This window comes from Glycine soja, chromosome 18 (genome assembly GCF_004193775.1).
Source record: "Glycine soja cultivar W05 chromosome 18, ASM419377v2, whole genome shotgun sequence".
NCBI lineage: Eukaryota > Viridiplantae > Streptophyta > Magnoliopsida > Fabales > Fabaceae > Glycine > Glycine soja.
Window position 1 is genome coordinate 17439399 of NC_041019.1, and position 25419 is coordinate 17464817.

Genomic DNA, 25419 nt, shown 5'->3' on the forward strand with positions numbered 1-25419 from the left:
AAGTATCGCCCAAATATCTCGGAGACGACATGGTTCTCCTTATCGGGCTTTTAGACACAAAGGCCCAAGAGCTGATTAAGGAAGAAATCAATCACGACACATCTGCGTTCTACGGCTTGGAGAAATGGAACTCGAAGACTAAACCAGGCAATAGGCTGATTTGGGTGCAATGTTGGGGTATCCCCTTAGTTGCGTGGAGTATTGATCATTTGCGCAAAATCGTGGCTGCAGTGGGCGATTTTGTTGAAGTCGACGATGATTTCGAAGACATGCAGCGGCTTGATAGAGCACGGGTACTGGTCAAAACACCGTGGAGACCGACAGTAGAGCACATGGTCACAACCCATATAGACGGAGACGTCCACAAAATTTCAATCGTAGAGGAGAACTGGAACGCGGGGTTAGTATGCGCGCGACACCGTCGGAGTGTTTGGGGGTCATCGGAGGAAATCTATTCTGACTTTGAAGACTCCGACACCTTTCAGTCGTGGCAGACCGATACTTCGCTGCCATCTACCACCTTCATAATGCACGGTGATACCACGTTCCAGCAAAGCTTGGCAAAAACCAACGGTCAAAGCGGTACTAGTACTCCATTGGGTATTGCCCGTAGCAGAAGGGCACGCGGACCTAGCAGAGCACTTAGCCACCCAGGAGCTGAAAATGAAAAGGAGACTAACCTTGAGGAATGTAACCCGATATTACCAGGAGCAGGGTACGAGGAAATGGAAAGTCAACCTGCAGGGGCAGTAGGTCAAGTTACGAAAAAAAGGAAAGATAACCTATAAGGGTTATCGGCTAGCACAGGGGAGAGCCAAAAAGGGGAGGTAGCTGTCTTGGACCAAGGACATATGGGGGAGAGCTTTCAAAACCATAGCAACGGACCTCTGGGGGATTTTTTAAATAAGTCACGTGATACTAACGTGAACTTAATTGGGCCCAACCTTAATATGGGCCCTTACAGACCCACAACCCCAACGAACCAGCAAAATGCCCAGCAGAAAAAACTTGTAAGTGCCTTGCAGGTTTACTCGAGGAAAAAGGGGTGTTCAAAGAAATGGGCTCAGGATAGGGGGAAAGAGATCAACCCAAAGACACTGGATTTTGTAGACAACCCCATTAACCACAAGGACAGTGCTGTTTCATGTGGTTCGGACGAAGCCTTGGTGTCTCCAAAATAGGGCCAGCTCCAACAAAGCCCTTCCCTTTCAAGTAGCTTCAATAAAAAAGACATGGAGGATGAGGATGATGCTTATAGGGACTTAGCCAAAGAATTGGGAGTCTCTTTCGCAGAGAACAAAAGCAATGTTGTAAAGATGATGACTGACATGGACAACAGTGAAAATCCTTCAACATTAGCAGCTGTGTTGGGAAATGAATTTAATGCCTCATGAATATTTTGTCCTACAATTCTAGAGGGCTGGGTAGTGGTGTCAAATGGTCAGGCATCAGAAAGTTGACCTTGGCAAACAACATGGACATTCTTTGCATTCAAGAAACCAAAAAGGAATCTGTTGATGTAAAGTTATGTCAGTACCTGTGGGGTGACAGCAGTGTTTCTTGGGAGTGTGTTCCTTCCTCTAATGCTGCTGGAGGACTATTATGCATTTGGAATAATGGATCTTTCTTGGTAGATAGGAGGGTGCTAGGGAGAGGTTTCATAATGCTGGAAGGCATGTGGATTAAAGAGAATAAGAGGGTTTTCATTATTAATATATATGCTCCCTGTGAACTTCAAGGGAAGAGAGAGCAGTGGGCTGAGCTATTGCAGTTGAAATCATCCTATCAAGAAGGCCTTTGGTGTGTGTTGGGTGATTTCAACTCCATAAGGCATCGAGAAGAGAGGCCGAGTTCATCTCAGACAGTGGGTACATCATCAAGCATATCTGAATTTAACTCCTGGATTTCAGATATGGCCTTAGAGGAGGTTAGGTCTGTTGGGAGAAAATTCACTTGGTGTAGACCTAATGGTAGTGCTATGAGCAAACTGGACAGGTTCTTACTATCTGATGAGTGGCTGTCCCAATGGCCGGATTCTACCCAATTTGTGTTGGAAAGGGACTTCTCTGACCATTGCCCTATCCTGTTGAAGTCTAGAACCATTGATTGGGGGCCTAAACCTTTCAAAATTATGGATTGGTGGTTAAAGGATAAAGGGTTCCAAAACTTGGTGAAACTTGAATGGGGCAATTATCACCCTCCGGGATGGGGGTTTTTGTTCTAAAACAGAAAATAAAGTTCATTAAAGAGTGCATAAGGCAGTGGAGTCTATCTAATGGCGATATCAGTGCTAGAAAAGTCATCAATTTAAAAAGGGAGCTGAATGCTTTGGAGGCTGGTCTCACCAACAGAACTCTATCTCAAGATGAAGTCAACCTTAAGAAATCACTTCAGGACCAACTTTGGAATGCAGCCTATGCATTTGAATATATGCTGAGACAAAAGGCTAGAGTGAAGTGGCTAAAAGAAGGGGACAACAACTCCAAATATTTCCATAGATTGATCAATCATAGAAGGAGACAAAATGCTATTCAAGGGCTCTTCATAGATGGTGTGTGGGTGCCTGATCCTAGCAGTGTTAAAAATGCAGCTCTTCACTATTTCAAACACAAATTTTCTGAGGAGAATACTAGTAGGCCAACCCTGGATGGTGTAAAGTTCCCTTCTCTTCCTCAAAGAGAAAAGGAAAGTCTTGTAGCTAGATTTTCAAAATTGGAGATTAAATCAGCTGTGTGGGACTGTGGTGGGGACAAAAGCCCTGGTCCAGATGGCTTAAATTTCAACTTCATTAAGCTTTTCTGGGAGACTTTGAAACCTGACTTTATAAGGTTCATGGACGAGTTTTACATTAATGGCTCCTTCCCAAAAGGCAGCAATGCATCGTTTTTAGCTCTCATCCCCAAGTTCAAAGACCCTCAATCTCTTAATGATTATAGACCTATATCTCTCATAGGTTGTGTCTATAAAATTGTGGCCAAAATTCTGACTAAAAGGTTGGCCCTCGTGCTGCCTCATCTTATTGATGAAAGGCAAACAGCGTTTATGAAGGGGAGGCACATTCTCCATGGTGTTATGATTGCTAATGAGGCTATAGGTGAGGCTAAATCAAGGAAAAAACCTTGCATGGTCTTTAAAGTGGATTTTGAAAAGGCATATGATTCAGTTTCTTGGGGCTTTCTAGATTACATGTTGATGAGGATGGGCTTTTGCGAAAGATGGAGGAAATGGATAAATGGTTGTATGTCTACAGCAACAGGATCCATTTTAATTAATGGAAGTCCTTCTAAGGAATTTGTCCCTAAGAGAGGTTTAAGGCAAGGTGATCCCCTTGCACCTTTGCTCTTCAATATAGTAGTGGAAGGCCTTACCGGGTTGATGAGGTCAGCTGTAGCAAAAAATCTCCTCAGCAGCTATCAAGTGGGAAGGCAAAAAGAGGAAGTTAATATACTACAATATGCAGATGATACCTTGTTCTTTGGGGCTGCCACTAATGATAATGTTAGAGTTTTAAAATGTATTCTGAAATGCTTTGAGTTGGTTTCTGGTCTTAAGATAAATTACAATAAAAGCCAATTCGGGTGCCTGGGTAAATCTGAAGGCTGGTGTAGGGATGCAGCTCTTTCTCTCAACTGCAGTCAACTGGAATTTCCCTTCTCTTATCTTGGAATTCCAGTAGGGGTGAGGTCTAAAAGCAGGATTGTGTGGCAGCCTATTATTAGGAAGTTTGAGGCCAAGCTTGCAAAATGGAAGCAAAGAAATCTATCAATGGGGGTAGAATAACCCTCATTAATTCAGTCTTAACAGCTTTACCCATCTATTTGTTGTCCTTCTTCAAGATTCCTAAACATGTGGTGCAAAAGATTGTCTCTATTCAAAGAAACTTTTTATGGGGAAGTCATCAAGAGGCCAACAAGATCCCTTGGGTGAGGTGGGACATAGTTTGCCTCCCTAAGAGTAAAGGGGAGTTAGGGATTAAAGATTTGACTAAATTCAATGAGGCTTTGCTTGGCAAATGGGGGTGGGAGCTAGCAAATAATCAGAATCAACCCTGGGCTAGAATTCTATTGTCTAAATATGGTGGATGGAAGGATTTGATTTCTGGTAGAAACAACAGTGTATCCTCTCCTTGGTGGAAAGATCTCAAGGTTGTCTTCCAGCAATAGAACATCAACACCATTAGTAATCATTTGAAGTGGAAGGTGGGCTCTGGTGATAAAATCAGCTTTTGGAAGGACAAGTGGCTGAATGATAATCTAACTCCAACAAAAATATCCTACTCTGTATCAAATGAGTAGTCAGCAGCCTTCTACAATCAACCTAATGGGGGAATTTGTCAAAGAGAGTTGGGAATGGAAGCTAAAATGGAGGAGGCATTTTTTTGACCATGAGATTGACTTGGTAGCAGCTTTCTTGGTTGAGCTTGAGAATGTCCACATTAATCAGTCCAACAGGGATTCTCTAATTTGGAAAGCTGACCCTAATGGTATTTACTCTACAAAGTCAGCTTATACATTTCTGCAGGAAGCTGATAGGGAGGTTCTTGAGGACAGTGCATCGAAGATCATTTGGTCTTTGAAAATCCCTCCAAGAGCAACTGCGTTCTCATGGAGATTACTCGAAAATAGGATACCCACTAGGGCTAATTTGAGAAGGAGACAGGTGGAGATGCCTTCATATAGCTGCCCTCTATGTGAATCTGAAGAGGAAACTGCCAGTCACGTTCTGTTCAACTGCACCAAAACAAGGAATCTCTGGTGGGAGGCTATGAGTTGGGTCAATAGAGTGGGTCCTCTCCCCATAGAACCAATGAATCATTTCCTGCAATTCTCACACTGGAATTCGAAAAGAAGCACATACAAGAGATGAGAGGCCTTATGGATAGCACTGTCCTTGACTAGTTGGAATCACAGAAACAACGTGGTCTTTAATAACCAGCTCTTCATCCCCTAAAAAGTCGTGGATGAAGCCTTATTCCATACTTGGTCATGGCTAAGGTGTATGGAGAAGGGTTTTGATACTCATTTTAACCATTGGTCAACTAATTTGAGGGAGGAAGTCTCTTAGTGGGGTTTGACATATCTTGTCAGTTGTTACTGTATTGTATTGTTTTTTATTTGGGCTTGGTTTTTCACTGCCTATGTTATCTGCTGTACACTTCAGTACACCTAGTCAGTCTCATAAATTATAGAGATGGCCAGTCTCATAACTCACGACTCAACAGTGGATTTATGGTATAGCAAACATTAAGGATGCAAGACACATATAAGCATTATTATTAAGTCTCATTTAATCATGTAGGAGAAAATAAAAATAATAATTCAAGCATATTCAACAAAACTAGTAATAAGTAACCACACAGAGTGCACACCAGAATATGATAAGCACATAACACACTGGCCGAAAGGTTCGACCTGCTCTGATACCACTAAATGCGACACCCTCTACCCCGACATATAAATACATAAAAAATATAAAAAATATCGGTAACCAAATTCACACGGGTAAAAGGTACACATTCACTTCACTATTATCAATTAAAACTTATTAAAAATATATTCGGCTCGAAACAAGGCCGTCAAAATTTACAAAAATATTTTGTTAAATCAGTGAGATAAAATAAAATAAACTAACATTATGCAATTAATATAAAACTTATGCCCCACCGTCACATCCTATCAGAGCATTATGTCCCGACGTCCTTCAGCACAAGGTTCCTTTAAGCACTTCACCTAGCCATCTGCTCCCCCGAACACAAGGTTCAAGATCATCACAGGATCCAAACACAAACAACAAACCGGGAGTGAGTTATCACATTCCTAACTACTAGAGAGAAACAAAACAACATATAGTAGCCAAATACAATTTACTTAGCATATCTCACATTATTTCATCACTTTGTCATTCAAAATTCACTTTTCATCTGTCAATCACACTTTTCAATCATCAATCACATTACACAAGAATCACACGTTCTGATCAAGACATAATAACACCTCAATTTCATAATAAACAATTAGCAAGCGCATGAGACAATTTATGCTAAGACTCAAGCCTATATGCAATGTGGTACCATGTCAGTGAAAAACCTCGTCGGGCGCCTAGGAGTACATGACAAGACAAACCACACAATAGTAAGTCAAGTTACTCTCACTAGGTAATATCATAGGGAGACCAGTCAGGGTCACAGTGTTTTGCGAGAATTCTCCTACCATATGGGATCAACATAGGCTTAAAGGAGCACTCAAACCGTGTGACCCCCAAGGCCTACACTCCGAAGAGTCCATCAGGGCCTCTCCCTCCTGATTCAGGTCCAACCTAGAAAACATTTTAGCATACAGACTCTATCTATGAACTGTACAAAACACACGACTCCTTAATTGTTCTCAAAATAATTTTAACTCGTCGCCCTTTAAGGGTCTTATCATTAACTCGTCGCCCTTAAAGGGACTTAACATTAACTCGTCGCCCAAAAAGGGACTTAGCATTAACTCGTCGCCCTAAAAGGGACTTAACATCAACTCGTCGCCCTAAAAGGGATTTAGCATTAACTCGTCGCCCTTGAAGGGACTTATGATCGTGTGATTGTACAATTCATAGTTCACAACTCAATGCACTTATATATCTCAATCATATACATACTCAATTTATCACATACACTTAATCCCAATCACAATGGTATAATCTCAATTTAACATGTTATTACACCTCATGAATCATATACACTTTACCTATGAACTATGCAATACACACATCTACTCAATTGTTTTCAAAATCATTTTAACTCGTCGGGTTCCCACAGTGGATCCCATCATAATACTCGTCGCCCTTAAAGGGTCTTACAATTGTGTAATTGCACAATTCATAGTTCACAACTCAATACACACATCTCATCTCAATACACATGTATTTCATCATCCGTCACATGTTCAATTTATCACATACTCACAGTTTGAATCATCATTTCATAACCTCAACATAACAATTTATACAAAATATTTTATCACAACATGGAATGTAAAACCTCTGAAATAGTTCCTCACAATTGTATCAAAATCAATTAATCAAAATCATGGGTTAACACAAAAACATCAAGAGCACTCAAGTTTATCAATCAATTCTTATCAGGACATCAATTGGTACATAGAACACAATAATATTATATTCATAATCATAAAGAAAAATTATAATTCAATAAACATCCCAAAATAAACCCAAATTTAGTCCTCTAAGGATCCCTACACATGTTCATTCTAACCCCCAATTGCGATAAACTCATCCCTTACCTCTGAGCGGACTCACGTGTCTTCATCTAGCGATAATAACATCTCTAGCGGTTCCCTGATATTTCTTCAATTATTCCTTCAAGATTCCTTCAGTTATTCCTCCGACTGCTCCGATAGAATTCCCAAACGTCAGAGAGACGAAGAAGAGATTAAAACCTCCACTTGTACTGTCTTCATGCGATTTCTTTTTCTCCCTCCACGAATATTATCTCGAAAATCCCAACGGTGGAAGTGTGCGCAATTGAATTTCGAATAACATATCCAAATTTCATGAAAATCCAACGGTTATCGAAACCGGGATTGTAGTTTTACTGAGACAGTTTAGGGTTTTTGCGAGAAAATAAAAGGCTACAATGCGAAGGGTATTTCTCTTAGCTCAGACATAATATCGAAATTCCCAACGGTGAGAATGTTCGAAATTGGGTTGCGAACGTGATGCTCAAATTTCACGACGATCCAACGGTGAATGAGTCCGAGATCGTCATTTTTCTGAGACAGGTTAGGTGACCTGCGGGAAAAAGAGAGGGTTTTGAGAGAAAAGAGAAAAAACGAAATTGTGAGGCAGAGGAGGCTGAGGAGTCAGTCTGAAAGCTGACCTATCATGTTGCTATTTATAGCTAGGGGCATTTTCGACCTATTATTTACTCTATTTATTTATTTATTATTTTATAAAAACAAACTTTATTTTATTCTCTATCAAACAAATAAATAAAATATCTTTTTTATTTTCTCTGAAATCATTATTTTAATTAATAATTATATCTCCTTATTTATTTATTTATAAAATGTCATCATTATTTTTAAAATTCTATTTATTTGTAAATAAAAATTCTTTTTAATCTAGTTTACGAAAATTTGGATGTTATAGGCATATTATTGAAATGACACTTACTATGCTGTCTCAAGCATCTTTGCCACTAACATTTTGGGACTATGCAGTTGTTTCCAGTGTTTACTTGATTAATAGGTTGCCTTGTACTACTATACAAGGGCAGATTTCTTATTAGAGGTTGTTTAAGAAGCTGGCAGATTATAAGTTCCTAAAAGTCTTTGGGTGCTCTGGCTTCCTGTTGGAATTACACACATTGTATGGGTAGTTGTTCCAACAAAGAATAGTTATTAATGTACCTAGTTAGTCACATGTATCTAGGAATTCACATGCATGTACATAGGTACTAGAACTTCATTAATATTCTTGGAAATTTCACATTGTATTTACTCCCTAAGTCTATATAAATATAGATCAGCTGAGTGGGTTAAGCACTCAAGCATTTCACAACCTCTAATCTCTTCAATATGGTATCTAGAGCCACCTTGTTTGTTCTTTAAAGGTTTCTGCATTTGGTCAGCAGAACCTAAAGTCCCGTCTTTGTCCCTTTGTCCAAACAGCAACCTCAATATCCAAAAGTCCCTTCCACCGACCTGCCCACTATCCAAGGCTGCCTTGGTCACCCTCACCAAAAATCGCCGGCCTCTCTTCTTCTTTCCTAGGTGATCAGTTCTTCGATTAGACAACTCTTTGACAAGTGCTGAAATGGCTTTAGACTCTAAGAAAACTGATGGTTCTACCTTCTCTATCTTTGGAACACCAACAATCACTTCAGAAAAATTGAATGGAAAAAATTATTTGGCATGGTCAGCCTCTGTTGAACTTTGGTTTCTTGGCCAAGGTTATCATGAACATCTAGAGCAATCCTTAGAAACGATTTCAGAAGACAAACACGAGCAGTGGAAGAAACTTGATTATCAGTTTTGTGCTCTCTTGTGGCAGTCTGTTGAGCCAACTATATTGACAAATATCAGAGCCTTCAAAACTTGTTATTCTTTCTGGAAAAAGGCACAAAGTATTTTTGTTAATGACATTCAACAATTGTATGATGCTACTCAGAAATTGGCCACTCTTAAACAAATTGATCATGACATGGTTGCCTATGTTTCAAAAGCCCAATCTGCAGTGGAGGAGTTAAAATTATCATTGGAAGCAGATAAACTTGAAGACATAAAGATGAAACTTGATAATCTATATATGGTGTTGGTACTACGTGGGATGCATCCAGATTTTGATCATATTCGTGACCAAGTCTTAACTGGCCAAGAAGTTCCTTCTCTAGAGAATTTAATTACCCGACTCCTTCGAGTCCCCTCACCAAAAATAGGAGAAAATTCAGTTGACAGGATTGAAACTTCTGCCATGGTATCTAATCGAGGGGGACGAGGTGGTCGTGGAAATCGAGGAGGACGAGCTGAAAGAGGAGGTCGCCCTCAATGGTCTTACTGTAAGAGAGTGGGCCACACACAAGACACTTGTTATTCTATTCACGGATTCCCCAAAAAATCGGTGAATATTTCAAAGTCTGAAACATCTGAGATAAAGTTTTCGAAGGCTGACTATCAAGAGTATCTCCAGCTAAAAGTTGTCAAGGAATCTCGAACATCTTCTACTATAAGTGTTCATAACTCCACTGCCTGCATTTCCCAATCTCATAATAATCAAAGTCCATGGATAATTGATTCAAGTGCTTCTGATCACATTGCTGGTAATAGTTCTTTATTTTCATCCCTCTCTCCTCCTAAAATTCCTCATTTCATTACTTTAGCCGATGGTTCTAGAGTTGCAGCAACAGGAATTGGCCATGTATCACCCATTTCTTCTTTGTCTTTAAACTTTGTTTTGCTCATACCTGGTTGTCCTTTCAATATAATATCTCTTAGTCAGCTTACTCGTTCTCGTAATTGTTCAGTGACATTTGATGCTAACTCCTTTGTCATACAAGAACGTGGTACGGGTCGGACGATTGGTGTAGGACATGAATCTCATAGTCTTTACTACCTCAAGCCTAATCTTTCTTGGGTTTGCAGTGCTGCCACATCTCCAAAGCTCTTTCATGAACGTTTGGGACACCCACATTTATCTAATTTAAAAATAATGGTTTTAAGTCTTGAAAAAAAAAAAGGACCTATTTTGTGAGTCATGTCAACTAGGAAAGCATGTCCATTCTTCTTTTAGGCATGTTGAAAGTCGTGTTGATTCCCCTTTTTCGGTTTCACTCTGATATATGGGATCCTAGTCGTATTTCGTCTATGGGTTATAGATATTTCGTTACTTTCATTGATGAATTTTCTCGATGTACTTGGATTTTCTTAATGAAAGAACAATCTGAAATTTGGTCCATTCTCACTTCTTTTGTTAATGAAATTAAAACTCAGTTTGGTAAGACAATTAAGATCCCTAGGAATGATAATGCGAAAGAATACTTTTCTTCTGCTATTTCTTCTTTTTTGTCAGTGTAGGGCATTCTCCATCAGTCCTCTTGTCCTCATACTCCTCAACAGAATGACATTGTCGAAAGGAAGAATAGGCATCTTGTTGAGACTGCTCGGACATTATTACTTCATGCCAATGTACTTGTCCGACATTGAGGTGATGCAGTTTTGACAGCCTGTTTTTTGATAAATCGAATGCCTTTTTCCTCTTTTAAAATAAAATAACACATTCCATTTTGATTCCTAAAGAACCGTTGTTTCGTGTTGATCCACGTATTTTTGGATGCACCTCTTTTGTTCATAACTTGTCTCCAGGTCTTGATAAGCTTGCTGCTCGAGCCATCAAATGTGTTTTCCTTGGATATTCCAGATTACAGAAAGGTTACCGATGTTATTTTCTTGTTCACAATCGTTATTATATCTCTGCAAATGTAACTTATTTTAAAGAAAAACCATACTTTGCTCCCTCCATGATTGAGTCCAATACTCTTCAAGAAGTTTTTCCTATTCCCCATCTTGGTCCATCACCTTCTTTGCAGGAATCAGAGTCAACTGTAGATTCTACCATAGATATTCCTAACAATCCTCCACTTGAGCAGACTCAAAGATCACCCATCGTATATTGACGTCGTCCTCGAATTCCTGACACAGAACTTGAAGGTAATGAAAGACCAGCTAAATCATTTCCTACTCCAGCAGACAACCCGACCATGGACCTACCTGAAGAGAATCTTGACTTGCCCATTGCTCTTAGGAAAGGTACTCGGTCTACATGTAATCCTTATCCTATTTATAACTTCTTAAGTTATCATCGTCTCTCTTCTTCGTACCATTCTTTTGTTTCCTCTTTATCTTCTGTTTCTCTTCCTAAAAATCTTTGTGAAGCACTTGATCATCCAGGATGGCGACAAGCCGTGATTGATGAAATGCAGGCTTTGGAGCATAATGGTACGTGGGAGCTGGTTCTTCTTCCCCCAGGAAAGAAACCTGTTGGTTGTCGATGGGTATATGCTATAAAAGTTGGGGCCAATGGACAGATTGATCACCTCAAAGCTCGATTGGTAGTCAAATGTTATACGCAGATTTATGGCCTAGATTATGGAGATACTTTCTCCCCTGTGGCTAAAATTACTTCTGTTCGACTCTTTCTTGCCATAGCTGCCATTCGTCATTGGCCATTGTATCAGTTCAATATTAAAAATACATTCCTACATGGGGAATTAGAAGAGGAGATTTATATGGAGCAACCACCGGGATTTGTTGCTCAGGGGGAGTCTAGCTTGGTTTGCAATCTTCGGAGGTCTCTTTATGGACTCAAACAATCCCCACGAGCTTGGTTTGGAAAATTCAGCTCAATTGTTCAGGCTTTTGGAATGAAACGAAGTGAAGCAGACCATTCAGTTTTTTATTGTTATACTTCATCAAGTACATGTGTTTACTTGGTGGTCTATGTAGATGATATAGTCATCACAGGAAATGACAAAGGTAAAATTGCTCCATTGAAGGAATATTTATTTAGTCATTTTCAGACTAAGGATTTGGGAAAACTTAAATATTTTCTTGGAATTGAAGTTGCTCAGTCAAAAGATGGGATTTTCATCTCACAAAGGAAATATGCGTTAGACATACTTAAAGAAACTGGTATGTCAGATTGTAGACCAACTGATAGTCCCATGGATCCAAATAAAAAATTGCTACCCAATCAGGGGGAGCCTTATTCTGATCTTGAAAGCTATCAGAGATTGGTTGGAAAGCTTATCTACCTCACTATTACAAGGCTAAATATTTCCTTTGCAGTTGGAGTGGTGAGTCAATTCATACAGTCTCCTCATAATGATCATTGGGATGCAGTAATTCGAATTTTGAGATACATTAAAAGGACTACCCCAAGACAAGGACTACTCTATGAAGACAAAGGAAACACTCAAATAGTTGGATTTTGCGATGCACATTGGGCAGGATCACCCATTGATAGGCGTTCCACTTCAAGATATTGTGTGTCTATTGGAGGAAATCTTGTCTCATGGAAGAGTAAGAAGCGAAATATTGTTGCAAGGTCTAGTGCAGAGGCTGAATATAGAGCTATAGCTGTAGCCACATGTGAGCTCATTTGGATTAAACAACTTCTTCAAGAATTGAAGTTTGGAAATACTCAACAAATGAAGTTATGTTGTGATAATCAGGCAGCCCTACATATAACTTCTAATCCAGTATTACATGAGAGAACTAAACATATTAAGATTGATTGTCATTTTGTCCGGGAGAAAGTCCTTTCTAAGGAAGTTATTACTGAATTCGTTAGTTCTAATGATCAACTAGCAGACATCTTTACAAAATCTCTAAGGGGACCAAGAATTCAAAATATTTGTTCCAAGAATTCAAAATCTCTAAGGAGTGTTAGAATTACACACATTGTATGGGTAGTTGTTCCAACAAAGAATAGTTATTAATGTACCTAGTTAGTCACATATTCATGTATCTAGGGATTCACATGTATGTACATAGGTACTATAACTTCATTAATATTCTTGTAAATTTCACATTGTATTTACTCCCTAAGTCTATATAAATATAGATCAGCTGAGTGGGTTAAGCACTCAAGCATTTCACAACCTCTAGTCTCTTCAATACTTTCCATTGTTAAGGCCCCACAACACTCACAAGTTTCAACCAAGGTCTCAAGAATGTGGCTTCTTGGGATACTCAATGTCCCACAAAGGTTATAGGTGTCTTGCAGCTGATGGTAAAATCTACATTTCCAAGGATGTTATTTTCAAAGAGTACTATACTCATTTATTCCCTAGTGACACTACTTCCCCTTCCATCCCGCCTACACTCACCAATCCTTTAGCTGTTCTAAATGCCAACCCACCCACAATTTCTGAGCATACCACTGTTGCTCCTTCTGTTTCTTCTCACCCAGCCACTAATCCTATTTGCTCACCACAAGCCTCACCTCAATCTTTTCCTACAGAGGCTGCTGTTTCTGATTTCACTAGTCAGTCAGCAGCTTCTGCACCTGTTTTTATCCCTGTTGAGCCACCCAATTCTGTTTCTGAACCAGCTTCACCTATATCACCTAATTCCCCTTTCATTGAATCATCTACCACCTCTTCAGTTAATTCTTCTAGTTCTGAAGTACCCTCACCTATTGCATTAGTCAGAGAAGATAACAACCATCCTATAACTACTAGAGCTAAGGCTCGAATTTCAAGCCTAGACTTAAACCCAATTTGCTTCTCACACATGGTGAACCAAAGTCAGCCAAGTCATCCCTCTCCAACCCCACTTGGCATGCAGCTATGCAAGCTGAATATGATGCCCTCATCAAGAATGGCACTTGGACCCTGATCTGCTCTCTTCTAGAACTCCCATTGGCTGTAAATGGGTTTTTGGGGTTAAGGAAAACCCTGATGGGTCTGTCAATAAGTATAAGGCCAGACTTGTGGCCAAAGGTTTCCATCAAAGGTTGGGGTATGACTACAATGAAACTTTTTCCCTAGTTATTAAACCTGTAACAGTTTGGATTCTCCTCACTTTTGCTGTGACAAATCATTGGAAGCTACAGAAATTAGATGTCAACAATGCCTTTTTAAATGGCATTCTTGAGGAGGAAGTCTATATGACTCAACCTCCTGGTTTTGAGCACCCTAACAAGGACCTAGTTTGCAAGCTCAACAAGGCTATCTATGGTCTAAAGCAAGCCCCAAGGGCATGGTTTGAAAAGCTCAAGAGCACTCTTTTCTCTTACAATTTTCAACCTAGCAAATGTGATCCCTCACTCTTTGTCCACAATTATTCATCTACTGTGGTTTATATGTTGTTGTATGTAGATGACATTATTGTCACTGGCAGCAATCCCATTTTCATCAAATCCTTGGTCTCAACGCTGAATTTGGAGTTCTCTCTCAAGGATTTGGGTGACCTTGATTATATTTTGGGCGTAGAGGTCAAGAGTCAGTCCAATGCCTCTCCTTTACTTACACAATCCAAATACATTAAGGAGTTGTTAACTAAGACTAAAATGGATGAAGCTAATCCTATCTCTTCGCCCATGGTTGGTGGCTCTAAGTTATCTAAGACAGGTTCTGAAGATTTTGCTGACCCTACACTCTACAGGTCAGTACTTGGTGCACTGCAGTATGAAACAACTACTAGGCCAGAAATAAGCTTTTTCTGTCAACAAAGTCTGCCATTTTATGAGTGCTCCAACAGATCAGCATTGGCAAGCTGTAAAGAGAATTTTGAGGTATCTCAAAGGCACCATCAACTTTGGTTTGTTTCTACAACCTAGTTTCTCCAAATCCCACTATTCTGTCCATGCCTATTGTGATGCTGACTGGGCATTGGATCCAGATGACAGAAGGTCTACATCTGGGGCTGCTATTTTCTTTGGCCCTAATTTGGTGTATTGGTGGTCCAAGAAACAGTCTGTTGTGTCTAGATCCAGCACAGAGGCTGAATATAGGAGTCTTGCCTTGGCTACAGCTGAAGTGCCTTGGATCAAGTCCTTGCTTGCTGAGCTCAAAGTGCCTCATGCTCCTCCTGTCATTTTCTGTGACAATCAAAGCACTATGGTACTTGCCCACAATCCAGTCATGCATTCCAGAACCAAACGTATTGAGCTGGATCTGTTTTTTGTTAGAGAGAAGGTTATTGGAAAGCAGGTTCGGGTTGTACTTGCTCTAGCAGTGGATCAAAGAGCTGATATTCTCACCAAAGCCCTTTCACTCCCCACTTTCATTGTGTACAGGTCCAAGCTCAGAGTTGTTGACAAGCCTTTGGCCAACCCTTCATGAGCTTTGGGGGGGGGGGGTAGTTTTATTTTGCCCTTACTGCTTTCCTTAGTTATCTAACCCTTTAGGTTAGTTATTAGTTAGTTTCTTAACTACACAACAGCTGTCATGACAGCTGTTGTTAGTTAGGATAGTTAGACAGTTAGTCTAACTATATGTACTTGTAAACTGTATTGAATCATTGGGTTTTACAATTCAATAACAGAAACTCTTAACAGAGTTTTCCCTAAACCTCAATTCTCTCTCTCTCAGATTCGTTTAACTTGGTCTTATTATATATTTGCCTTTCCAGGATATGTTGTTTACTCTATTGTTGCTTTGTATTTTCCTACTGTGATTGTTCGTGGATACTGTTTTACAGATATTTGTAATAACATTGCAGGTGATGATGAATACAATGAATGTTCCTTCCAAAAGAAGTACATTGGAGAGGAAACTTGACAAGCTCATACTAACTCTATTTGCAACTCTCTTTGTGATGTGTTTCATTGGAGCCGTAGGCAGGCGAGTTAGACAATTGAGTTTGCCTGGACCCTTCTAATCTGTTGCTAATGTTTACTGGGCTTTAATGTTCAAGTACATTAGTATAAGGCTGCGATTGATTTGTTTAAACCCTGCGTTAGATTTAGTGTATTTATTACTGTTAATGTGTTTTGATTGACACTATATTGGGAAAAACCCAAGTCCCACATTGGCTAAAGATAAAACCAAGCAAGAGTATATAAGTGAGGGGCAACCCTCACCCCTTGAGCTAGCTTTTGGGGTTGAGTTAGGCCTATACTCACATTCTAAGAATCTAAGATGATATCAGAGCATATCCAAGATTAATCCAAAGGGTCACCCACCATTGTTATCCACGCACCAAGCCCAAGAAATGCTGGGCGTGTGGGGTTGTATTGGGAAAAATCCAAATCCCACATCGGCTAAAAATAAAGCCAAGTTAGAGTATATAAGTGAGGGACAACCCTTACCCCTTGAACTAGCTTTTGGGGTTGAGTTAGGCCTAAACTTAAATTCTAAGAATCTAAGACACTACATGTAGTTCCTCAATCTTTAGATAGTGTTATAAAAGAATAATGATTAACCTTTTCTAACTATAAAATCTTATAAAAGCAGTTATTACAAAGTGGGAAATGGAGGACTGTATCCATTTTTTATATATTTTGAATTAAATGATGATGATATTTTGGACAACTTAAACTGAGACAGGTAATCCCTTATTGTGTAATAGTATAGTTTATTTCTAAATGACATTATTGTATTTGTGTAAACTGCAGTGCTATCTTCGTAAACAAAAAATATTTTTACTTACATCTTGATTCATCAGAGGAGGGCTCAGCACAGTTCAACCCCAAAAACAGATTTTTGGTACTGTGTGCTTACTCCATCAGGATGAATAGCCATCTCCTTTCTTGCTTTCTCTCTTAAATTATTATTGTTAATTCTATGTTTTGTTGTCAGGTTTTTCTCCTAACTATGTTTACCCTAATCACACTATACTCGACTATCATTCCCATTTCACTTTATGTGTCCATAGAGGTTTGTGTCTCACTCATTTATTTATACCCTATAAATGCCAATGTCATGATTATAAAGAGAAAATGTAATTTATTTTGGTTATTGTACCAGATGATAAAATTTATTCAGTCAACTCAATTTATCAACAAGGACTTGTGCATGTACCATAATGAAACCAATACACCTGCATTGGCCAGAACTTCAAATCTGAATGAAGAACTTGGGCAGGTAAGTTGCTGCCTCATTTATTGCTTGAAAGAAAAACAATTATTACCGATGACAATGAGAAAGGAAGAAAGTGAAAGAGAGAGTACAAACTATGCTCGAAATGGGAATGATTTTTTTTTTTTAAATAAAAGAAACAATTTTAACTTCAATTCTACATTCTGATTTGAGTAGGTGGAATACATTTTCTCTGACAAAACTGGGACTCTGACAAGAAATTTGATGGAGTTCTTTAAGTGTTCAATTGGAGGAGAGGTCTATGGAAATGGTGTGACTGAAATTGAGAGAGGATTAGCAGAGCGTAATGGAATGAAGATTGAGGTAAAATATATATGCATTGTGTAAAAGCAGTTCATCTATAACAAGGGATTGTGCTTATATTGTATTTTCTCTACAGGAAAATAGATCTCCCAATGCAGTGCACGAGAGGGGTTTTAATTTTGATGATGCTAGGATTATGAGAGGAGCTTGGAGGAATGAACCAAATCCTGATGTCTGCAAGGTAAAAATGAATTTGCTGCTTTACTTTGTATTAGTGGCTGTGTCTGTTCATTTTCTCAACTCAATTCTGGGTTTCTTGCTTCATAAGTATGACCCTTGCTGACTATAAAGGTTCTATGTATCCATTTACTTTTCTTAATATATTTCTTTTATAATGGCAAATAGTTGGCTTAAATCTTAGCTTGTCTTATTATAATATAAAGATTGTTTCTTGAAATGTTTGTGTCGTATTGATGTATGCATGTCCTGTGTCATATCCACGATTCCTAGGTAATCATCAGATCTTATATTTATAAACCTAATATTCAAGCACTGTTGGCGAAGTCTAGATTCTTCATTTTGGAAGAGAAGTATATGTATATTCATATTGTTTAATATGCTCATGATATGAACTGTGCCATGGTTTAGTAATTAGTACGTTATGTAAAGCAATGTAATATTCCTTTTTGTTTTTTGCTATGTAGGAATTCTTCAGATGCCTTGCTATATGCCATACTGTACTGCCTGAGGGTGATGAGTCCCCTGAAAAGATCAGATATCAAGCTGCATCACCAGATGAGGCTGCTTTGGTTATTGCTGCAAAACACTTTGGTTTCTTTTTCTACAGGTTCAATGTTCAAACTTCTTGATTATGTTCTATTTATCTTCATAACATCTAGGTAAAAATTGGGGGGCGGGGGGGGGGGGGGGGGGGGGGGGTGGGTGGGTGGGTGGGTATGGTTAAGTATTGAGCCTCCAACATTCACTTCACAACCAGCTACAACCTCATTGGTGGTATCCCCATGTTAATAGGATGGAGATCTTGTGTTCACCTTTTCTGTCTCAACATAATAGATTTTCAGTAATCCTGCCACTTGTCTTTCATCCAAATTTCAATTTCAAAATTATAACATGAAGTCCCATTATACTCTGTTGTTGACTGAAAAGTTGGAAATCAGAGAATAAAGAAGTTAAATTAAAGATGCAAGTGAGCCTTTAGACTCATGCTGGATGGTTTGCTGTTGGATGAAAATTGTGACATCACTAATTACTCGTTGATACATGTTTCCAACAAAATAAGGATTGCATGCTTCTATAGGAGCAGCAAACATAGCTTGATGGGAACAGTACATGAAAGGTTGATTGGTTGATGCCAACTCTCTATGAAAATCTTGATATATTATAGTCTTTTGCTTAAGTGGCTATAAAAGAAAAGACTTGTTACTGAGTGAGTAATGAGCATGAAGAGTCACAGTTGGGACACAGAATCTGCATCCTTTTTAGTAGGGACAAAATGATCGTAAAAAGTTATAATGAGAATTACATGGAATGCAAGATTTTTTTTTTGGGTTAAGTTGAAGTTCCCTGAACTTCTTTAACTGATTTATTATAACTCCTCACTTTCTTAATTTTGTATTTATCATTTTAAAAATTCATATGCTTGGAACATATTAGGGTATGAGAGAAATGAAAAGTGAATCATAAATGTGTATTGAGCTTAAAATGTAAAAACTCAACTATAATACTCCAGAACAAGCTATTTATAGAGAAAACTAACTCATAACTGGCAGTTTGACAGCTAAATGAACTGTATTCAGTTAGTTACACAGAGAGATCAATAGAGAACATATCGAGTTGTATGTTAAAGGAAAACTCCATGGTTGAACTTTGTTTATTGTTCATCTGCTATTATTAATTGTTTGTAGGCATATATGATAATATATAATCCAGAGTTGTTAGTGGGCATGTGTTTTGTTTTTTGATCAGCAAAATAAATGTATTATATATATATAAATGAAACAGTACCAGAGGTACTAATACAAAAGGGATATACAATCCTTATATCTAGACGCCAGAAATGAATGGTACTCTAGATATGAGGAGAACATCTAGTTAGTGGGCATGTGTGCTACTAAGTACTAAATACTAATACGTTGTTTAGAATATAAAAGAGATATTCTTGTGTACATTAGGTGTTCAGTTGAATTTTTGGATTGGATGTCTTGAAAATGTAGTTAGCTTGACCAATACTGCATTGTAGGACCCAAATTTTACAGTGTTATATTATTCTTCCGGTTTAGTTATTCGTCTATCTTATACTCTGAAATCTGAGTTGAACTGTTATTTAATATGCAAAGTGGCAACATGAGTGCATGAATCCTTTTACAATGCCAAATATGCCTTTCTATTGTTGCTTCTGCCACTGGTTTGTCTATATAACTGTTAGATTTAAAGTTATTTCAGTTTGAGTTGATGCAAATCATTATGATTCTTTGTCAGACGCACACCTACAATGATATATGTTCGTGAATCTCATGTTGAGAAAATGGGCAAAGTTCAAGATGTGTCTTATGAGATTTTAAATGTGCTCGAGTTTAATAGGTAACCGTCCCCCCTACTGGTACACTTTAAATTTTATGGTTTTTATATTTTCTTCTGAACATTGTAATCTTTGTTCCATTAATAGTACAAGGAAGCGTCAGTCTGTTGTTTGTCGTTATCCTGATGGAAGGCTTGTACTATACTGTAAGGTAATAATTTCTTGAGGCTTCCTCTCAAAAATTTGCTTGGATTTGGCTATGATGACATCTTACATGGAGCTTGCTTTTCGCAGGGTGCTGATAATGTAGTCTATGAGAGACTAGCTGATGGTAATAATAATATCAAGAAAGTCACCAGGGAGCATTTGGAACAATTTGGATCTGCTGGATTACGCACCTTATGCCTAGCCTACAAAGAATTGCATCCTGATGTTTATGAAAGCTGGAATGAGAAGTTTATCCAGGCCAAGTCTTCTCTAAATGATCGTGAAAAGAAATTGGATGAGGTTAAGTTTATCCTACTTGCACAGAAGCTTCTATATGCATATTTAGCATCAAACAATTTATATTTTTTGAATGGATTACCTCAATAAGTAGTTAAATTTCACTAAAATATTGTTTTGATGATTTCTCTGTAAAATTTTGTCAAGTTAGGTAGCTTGCTTGCTTTTCATTGCATCAGTCCAACATCATTGGATTCTAAAGAGTTAAGATTAAAAAGAAACTGATGCACTGTCTTATTAATTTAAACCCTTAACCCTAAACCAAACCTCACTAGCCACAGAACAAAAGAAAGGAACTATGCTATTCAGCAGATTCTTAAATTCTGTAGCATTACTCTCAAACTTGGACAGAATGCATACATTAGACAGTTGCCACCAGTTACCTGAGCTAATTTTGGTTCTGATAAAGTGAAAATGGCCCTGTGCCCACAAGGCACTTACTTATTGAGCTAGTTTTAACAATCAATAAACTTTGCACTTTCCACTTGGACCCTATTAAAAAACTACAAAACATTAAACCATGACAGTATGAAAATTTAAGAATACATCACCAAAACAGAGAAACAAAAAATTCCATCTTACCTTCTCTTAAATTTCTCTAATTTCTTGAAGTAATAATTGATAATAGTTTGCTTCATTTCATTGTTTCTTAAATTAAATGCTGCAACCAGAGAGTGAAATCCTAATATGATGATTAGAAAAAAAAAATTATGCTATTCTTAATATTCTTAGCTACACAGTTTGCAACCATATTTTTTATGGTAATGATTTCCTTTTTGAAACTGCTTGCATGTTTGGATGTGTTTTATTTTCAAGATTATAATCTGATTGATAGAAAATAACTGTCAGTGTTACTATTCAAAGTTTTTGATAATTTAAATTGGAATCCGAGATTATAATCTTAACAAAGAAAAAGGGTCTTTTATGACAAACAAAATTTTGGAAATTATGATTATTAAAGCTAACAGATTATTTTTGAGTTAACTTTTGTTTTTCCATTTGATTCCCAACAGTTAATTAGTTTAAATACAAAATCAACTACGACAAATAACTTCACACTCTCTTTTGTATTTTTGCTTTTACTAAAAACATTTTTTTTTTAGACAATTCAAATGAAATAGATTATCTTAAAACCATTTTTTTACGAACCTCCAAAGAATAAGACTTATGTCACAATCAATTATAACAATAATCAATTTACTAAATCCCTAGTTGTAAAAGATTAACTTGAGTGCAGAATGCTTGGATTTCATTGTGTTAAGTTACTAATGTGAATTATTCTCTTACTGACGTGTCTAGAAATGATACAGGTGGCAGAACTTATTGAAAATGATCTCATTTTAATTGGTAGCACAGCCATTGAAGACAAGCTTCAAGAGGGAGTACCAGCTTGCATAGAGACTCTGCAAAGAGCTGGTATTAAAATTTGGGTTCTTACAGGGGACAAGATTGAAACAGCGATAAACATAGCCTATGGTGAGACTGTTTTGAATTAGACCCATTTTTTTTCTTCTTTTTATGCTTATGTTAATCTGCCCAAAAGTGTAGCAGCAGTTATCTCATTTTATATCTTTTTTCCACCTTGCTGCAGCATGCAACTTGATAAACAATGAGATGAAGCAATTTGTTATTAGTTCAGAAACTGATGCAATTAGAGAAGTTGAAGACAGGGTACTGTCACTTTTCGCTATCATGTTTTGCTCATAGTTCTTAGTTTTTCTGACTGCAATAGTTGCATTGTTTTGTAATTTATTTAGGGTGACCAAGTGGAAATTGCACGGTTTATTAAAGAAGAAGTGAAAAGAGAACTGAAGAAATGCCTCGAGGAAGCACAGAGCTCTTTTCAGTCCCTATCTGGACCAAAATTAGCACTTGTAATTGATGGAAAATGTCTAATGTATGCATTGGATCCAAGTTTGAGAGTGATGCTGCTGAATCTAAGTTTGAATTGTCACGCTGTAGTTTGCTGCCGAGTTTCTCCTTTACAGAAAGCACAGGTAAAGTTTGTATTGTGTCAATAACTTATTTGTTGACTTATTGCTCAGTTACTAATCTTGCTTATATGTAGAGTGTTTATGTTGTCCAAGAAGCTATTTTTGATTTAATTTTTGGCTTAGTGAGTAGGAGTTGCTTAAAGTAACTGCCTAGTAGAATTTGGCGTTGTTTAGCTTATGAAAATTTTCCATTATTTGTTCACTATATCTGCTTACAGGTCACGAGTATGGTCAAGAAAGGTGCACAAAAAATTACACTTAGTATTGGTGATGGAGCCAATGATGTTAGCATGATTCAAGCTGCTCATGTTGGCGTTGGCATAAGTGGGATGGAGGGAATGCAAGCTGTGATGGCCAGCGATTTTGCCATTGCACAGTTCCGTTACCTTGCAGATTTGCTTCTTGTTCATGGCCGATGGTCATATTTGCGAATATGCAAGGTATAATGTTTTGTTAACTGCAATTTATGCTAGTGTTACTGTTTATTTGTAATAACACTCAAATTGGTTATTGCAGGTTGTGATATACTTCTTTTACAAGAACCTCACCTTCACTCTTACTCAGTTTTGGTTTACATTTCAAACTGGGTTTTCTGGTCAGAGATTCTATGATGATTGGTTTCAGTCATTATATAATGTTATCTTCACAGCACTTCCTGTAATCATTGTTGGATTATTTGACAAGGTAGGATATTCGTTCCAACAGTTACTTTTGCAGTTGTGCTCCACTTGTTACATTACAGTTTTTCTTCATGGATGGCATGTTTTGATTAGTTTCTTGTGCCTTTGCCAGGATGTCAGTTCATCTCTATCCAAGAAATATCCTGAACTATACATGGAAGGAATAAGAAATGTTTTCTTCAAATGGAAAGTTGTGGCCATATGGGCTTTCTTTTCTGTATACCAGTCTCTAATATTCTTCTATTTTGTGAGTACTACAAATTTAAGTGCTAAAAACTCAGCAGGCAAGGTATTTGGACTCTGGGATGTCAGTACAATGGCCTTCACTTGTGTTGTAATAACCGTCAACTTGCGACTGCTTATGATTTGTAATTCGATCACTAGATGGCACTATATTAGTGTTGGTGGAAGTATATTAGCCTGGTTTATTTTTATTTTTATATATTCAGGGATTAGCACTCCTTATGATCGTCAGGTGAATTCCCTCTTTCTACTCTGGGTGTGTTGTGTTGAAAAAGAAAATCTGGCAATTTCCTTATGACCCATTAAGAATGCTGTTAACTTGAGTTCTGTTTCATTTTCTGCAGGAGAATATTTATTTTGTCATATATGTCTTGATGAGTACATTCTACTTCTATGTCATGCTACTTCTAGTTCCTATTGCTGCACTTTTCTGTGACTTTGTTTACCAAGGGTAAGGTTCAGATTTGAAGAACTTGTATTTTTTGTTTATGCATAATATGGATAAAGATAACAGTATGCTATCAGAACTCAAGATCAAGAAACACAATGATAAATATCTATGTTTCGTCATGCTCTGGAAGTACAACTGTTAATACATGAAAAGGATCTCAATTTCAAGAGATGTTAATCTTTTATAATGTTCATTTGATAAAATGGACACTGCGGCATCATCTCTCATTGTACTTGAAATATTTTGCATTTTAACAATGGAAACATATTTTATGGACAGGTGAACATAGTGAATTTAAGTGAGTATCCTATGTTATTTGTATGTATGTGACCGATAGCTTTAGAGCATGTAAAAAACTTGACATTCATTAACTATATTCCCTTATGAAATGGTGGCATCTATTCCTGCCACCAATATTTTTGTATTCATCCTGCTTTGTTCATTTTAGTTCATTTGGCTACAGGGTTCAAAGATGGTTCTTCCCCTATGATTATCAGATTATTCAAGAAATGCATAGAGATGAGGTAGATAGCACTGGTAGAGCACAGCTGCTGGAGATAGGGAACCAGCTTACACCAGCTGAGGCAAGGAGTCATGCTATATCTCAACTCCCACGCGAAATATCAAAGCACACTGGGTTTGCTTTTGATTCACCTGGGTATGAATCCTTTTTTGCCTCACAGCTCGGTGTATATGCTCCACCCAAGGCATGGGATGTAGCAAGAAGAGCTAGCATGAGATCACGGCCAAAGATTGGGCAGCAAAAATAACTGGAGTAGGATCATTGTACATTGCATAGTTTCGGTTTTCCACCTTGAGAGCCAGCCTAGGAATTCTCTAAAATTAGGATGTGCCATATTAAATATTTAGTCATTTTCATTTAGGATATATTTTTCTTTTTTCTTTCCTTTTTTCTTTTTGGGTGATAGGGGGATTAGTTCAGGATTCGTCAGATGTACATTCCAGGATATTTCAGCAATTAGTATAGTCAATTTTGTGAAGTTCAGTACTTTTCTTGTGCCTTAATTCGTGGAGTTCAATACTTTTCTTTGTATTGGATTTACCTAATTAGTTTTTGGATATCTGCAATGTCGGATTGTTTTGTTGAAATTCATGCACAAAGTGTTATTTATGATAACCTTTCTTTCTGTGCTATTAAATGCATCCTTTTACATTCTATACTAAATTAATGGTGTGTGGTTATGAGGAAGGAAAGGAAGGGAATATGCGGGGGAAAAATAACAAGAGTAGTAGGTGAGAATACTAGATATAAAGGTTTGGTTTAAAAGTGGAATAGAGAGAAAATATTTGAATAGAAGTTATTTGGTGGTAAAAAAGTAAAGAGAAATTAATATTGAATATTATTATTATTATTATTATTATTATTTGAATAGAAGTTCTTGTAATTTGACATTTTTTTGTTTTAATTTTTATAAAATATATTTGTTTTATTTTTTTATCTTTAACGTGTTTTGGATAATAATTTTTTTGTTGCTCAAAATATTTTTTTATTGTTTAAAGCATTATAAATAGTGTTTTAAGGATGAAAAATAAAACAAACATTTTATAAAGATTAAAACGGAAAATAAATTTATAGGGACGAAAATAAAAAAAAATATTAAATTGTCAGGATGAAAAATGTATTTAAACATTATTATTAT

General features: G+C 37.5%; 1 protein-coding gene across 1 annotated transcript in view; it reads left to right on the forward strand.

Annotated features, from left to right (window-relative positions):
• The window catches only part of LOC114395340 (phospholipid-transporting ATPase 3-like), a 56777-nt gene extending 31864 nt beyond the window's left edge, over nucleotides 1–24913 (forward strand). Inside the window, exons 10-27 of the mRNA XM_028357091.1 lie at nucleotides 15726–15847; nucleotides 16621–16711; nucleotides 16805–16882; nucleotides 16973–17089; nucleotides 17261–17407; nucleotides 17484–17588; nucleotides 18052–18194; nucleotides 19847–19948; nucleotides 20034–20097; nucleotides 20181–20393; nucleotides 21701–21866; nucleotides 21982–22061; nucleotides 22148–22387; nucleotides 22603–22824; nucleotides 22901–23068; nucleotides 23177–23539; nucleotides 23652–23758; nucleotides 24222–24913. Coding sequence (XP_028212892.1) covers nucleotides 15726–15847; nucleotides 16621–16711; nucleotides 16805–16882; nucleotides 16973–17089; nucleotides 17261–17407; nucleotides 17484–17588; nucleotides 18052–18194; nucleotides 19847–19948; nucleotides 20034–20097; nucleotides 20181–20393; nucleotides 21701–21866; nucleotides 21982–22061; nucleotides 22148–22387; nucleotides 22603–22824; nucleotides 22901–23068; nucleotides 23177–23539; nucleotides 23652–23758; nucleotides 24222–24528 — 2835 coding nt within the window. The 3' untranslated portion in view covers nucleotides 24529–24913. The remainder of the gene's footprint in view (nucleotides 1–15725; nucleotides 15848–16620; nucleotides 16712–16804; nucleotides 16883–16972; nucleotides 17090–17260; nucleotides 17408–17483; nucleotides 17589–18051; nucleotides 18195–19846; nucleotides 19949–20033; nucleotides 20098–20180; nucleotides 20394–21700; nucleotides 21867–21981; nucleotides 22062–22147; nucleotides 22388–22602; nucleotides 22825–22900; nucleotides 23069–23176; nucleotides 23540–23651; nucleotides 23759–24221) is intronic.
• Nucleotides 24914–25419: the final 506 nt, after the last annotated feature.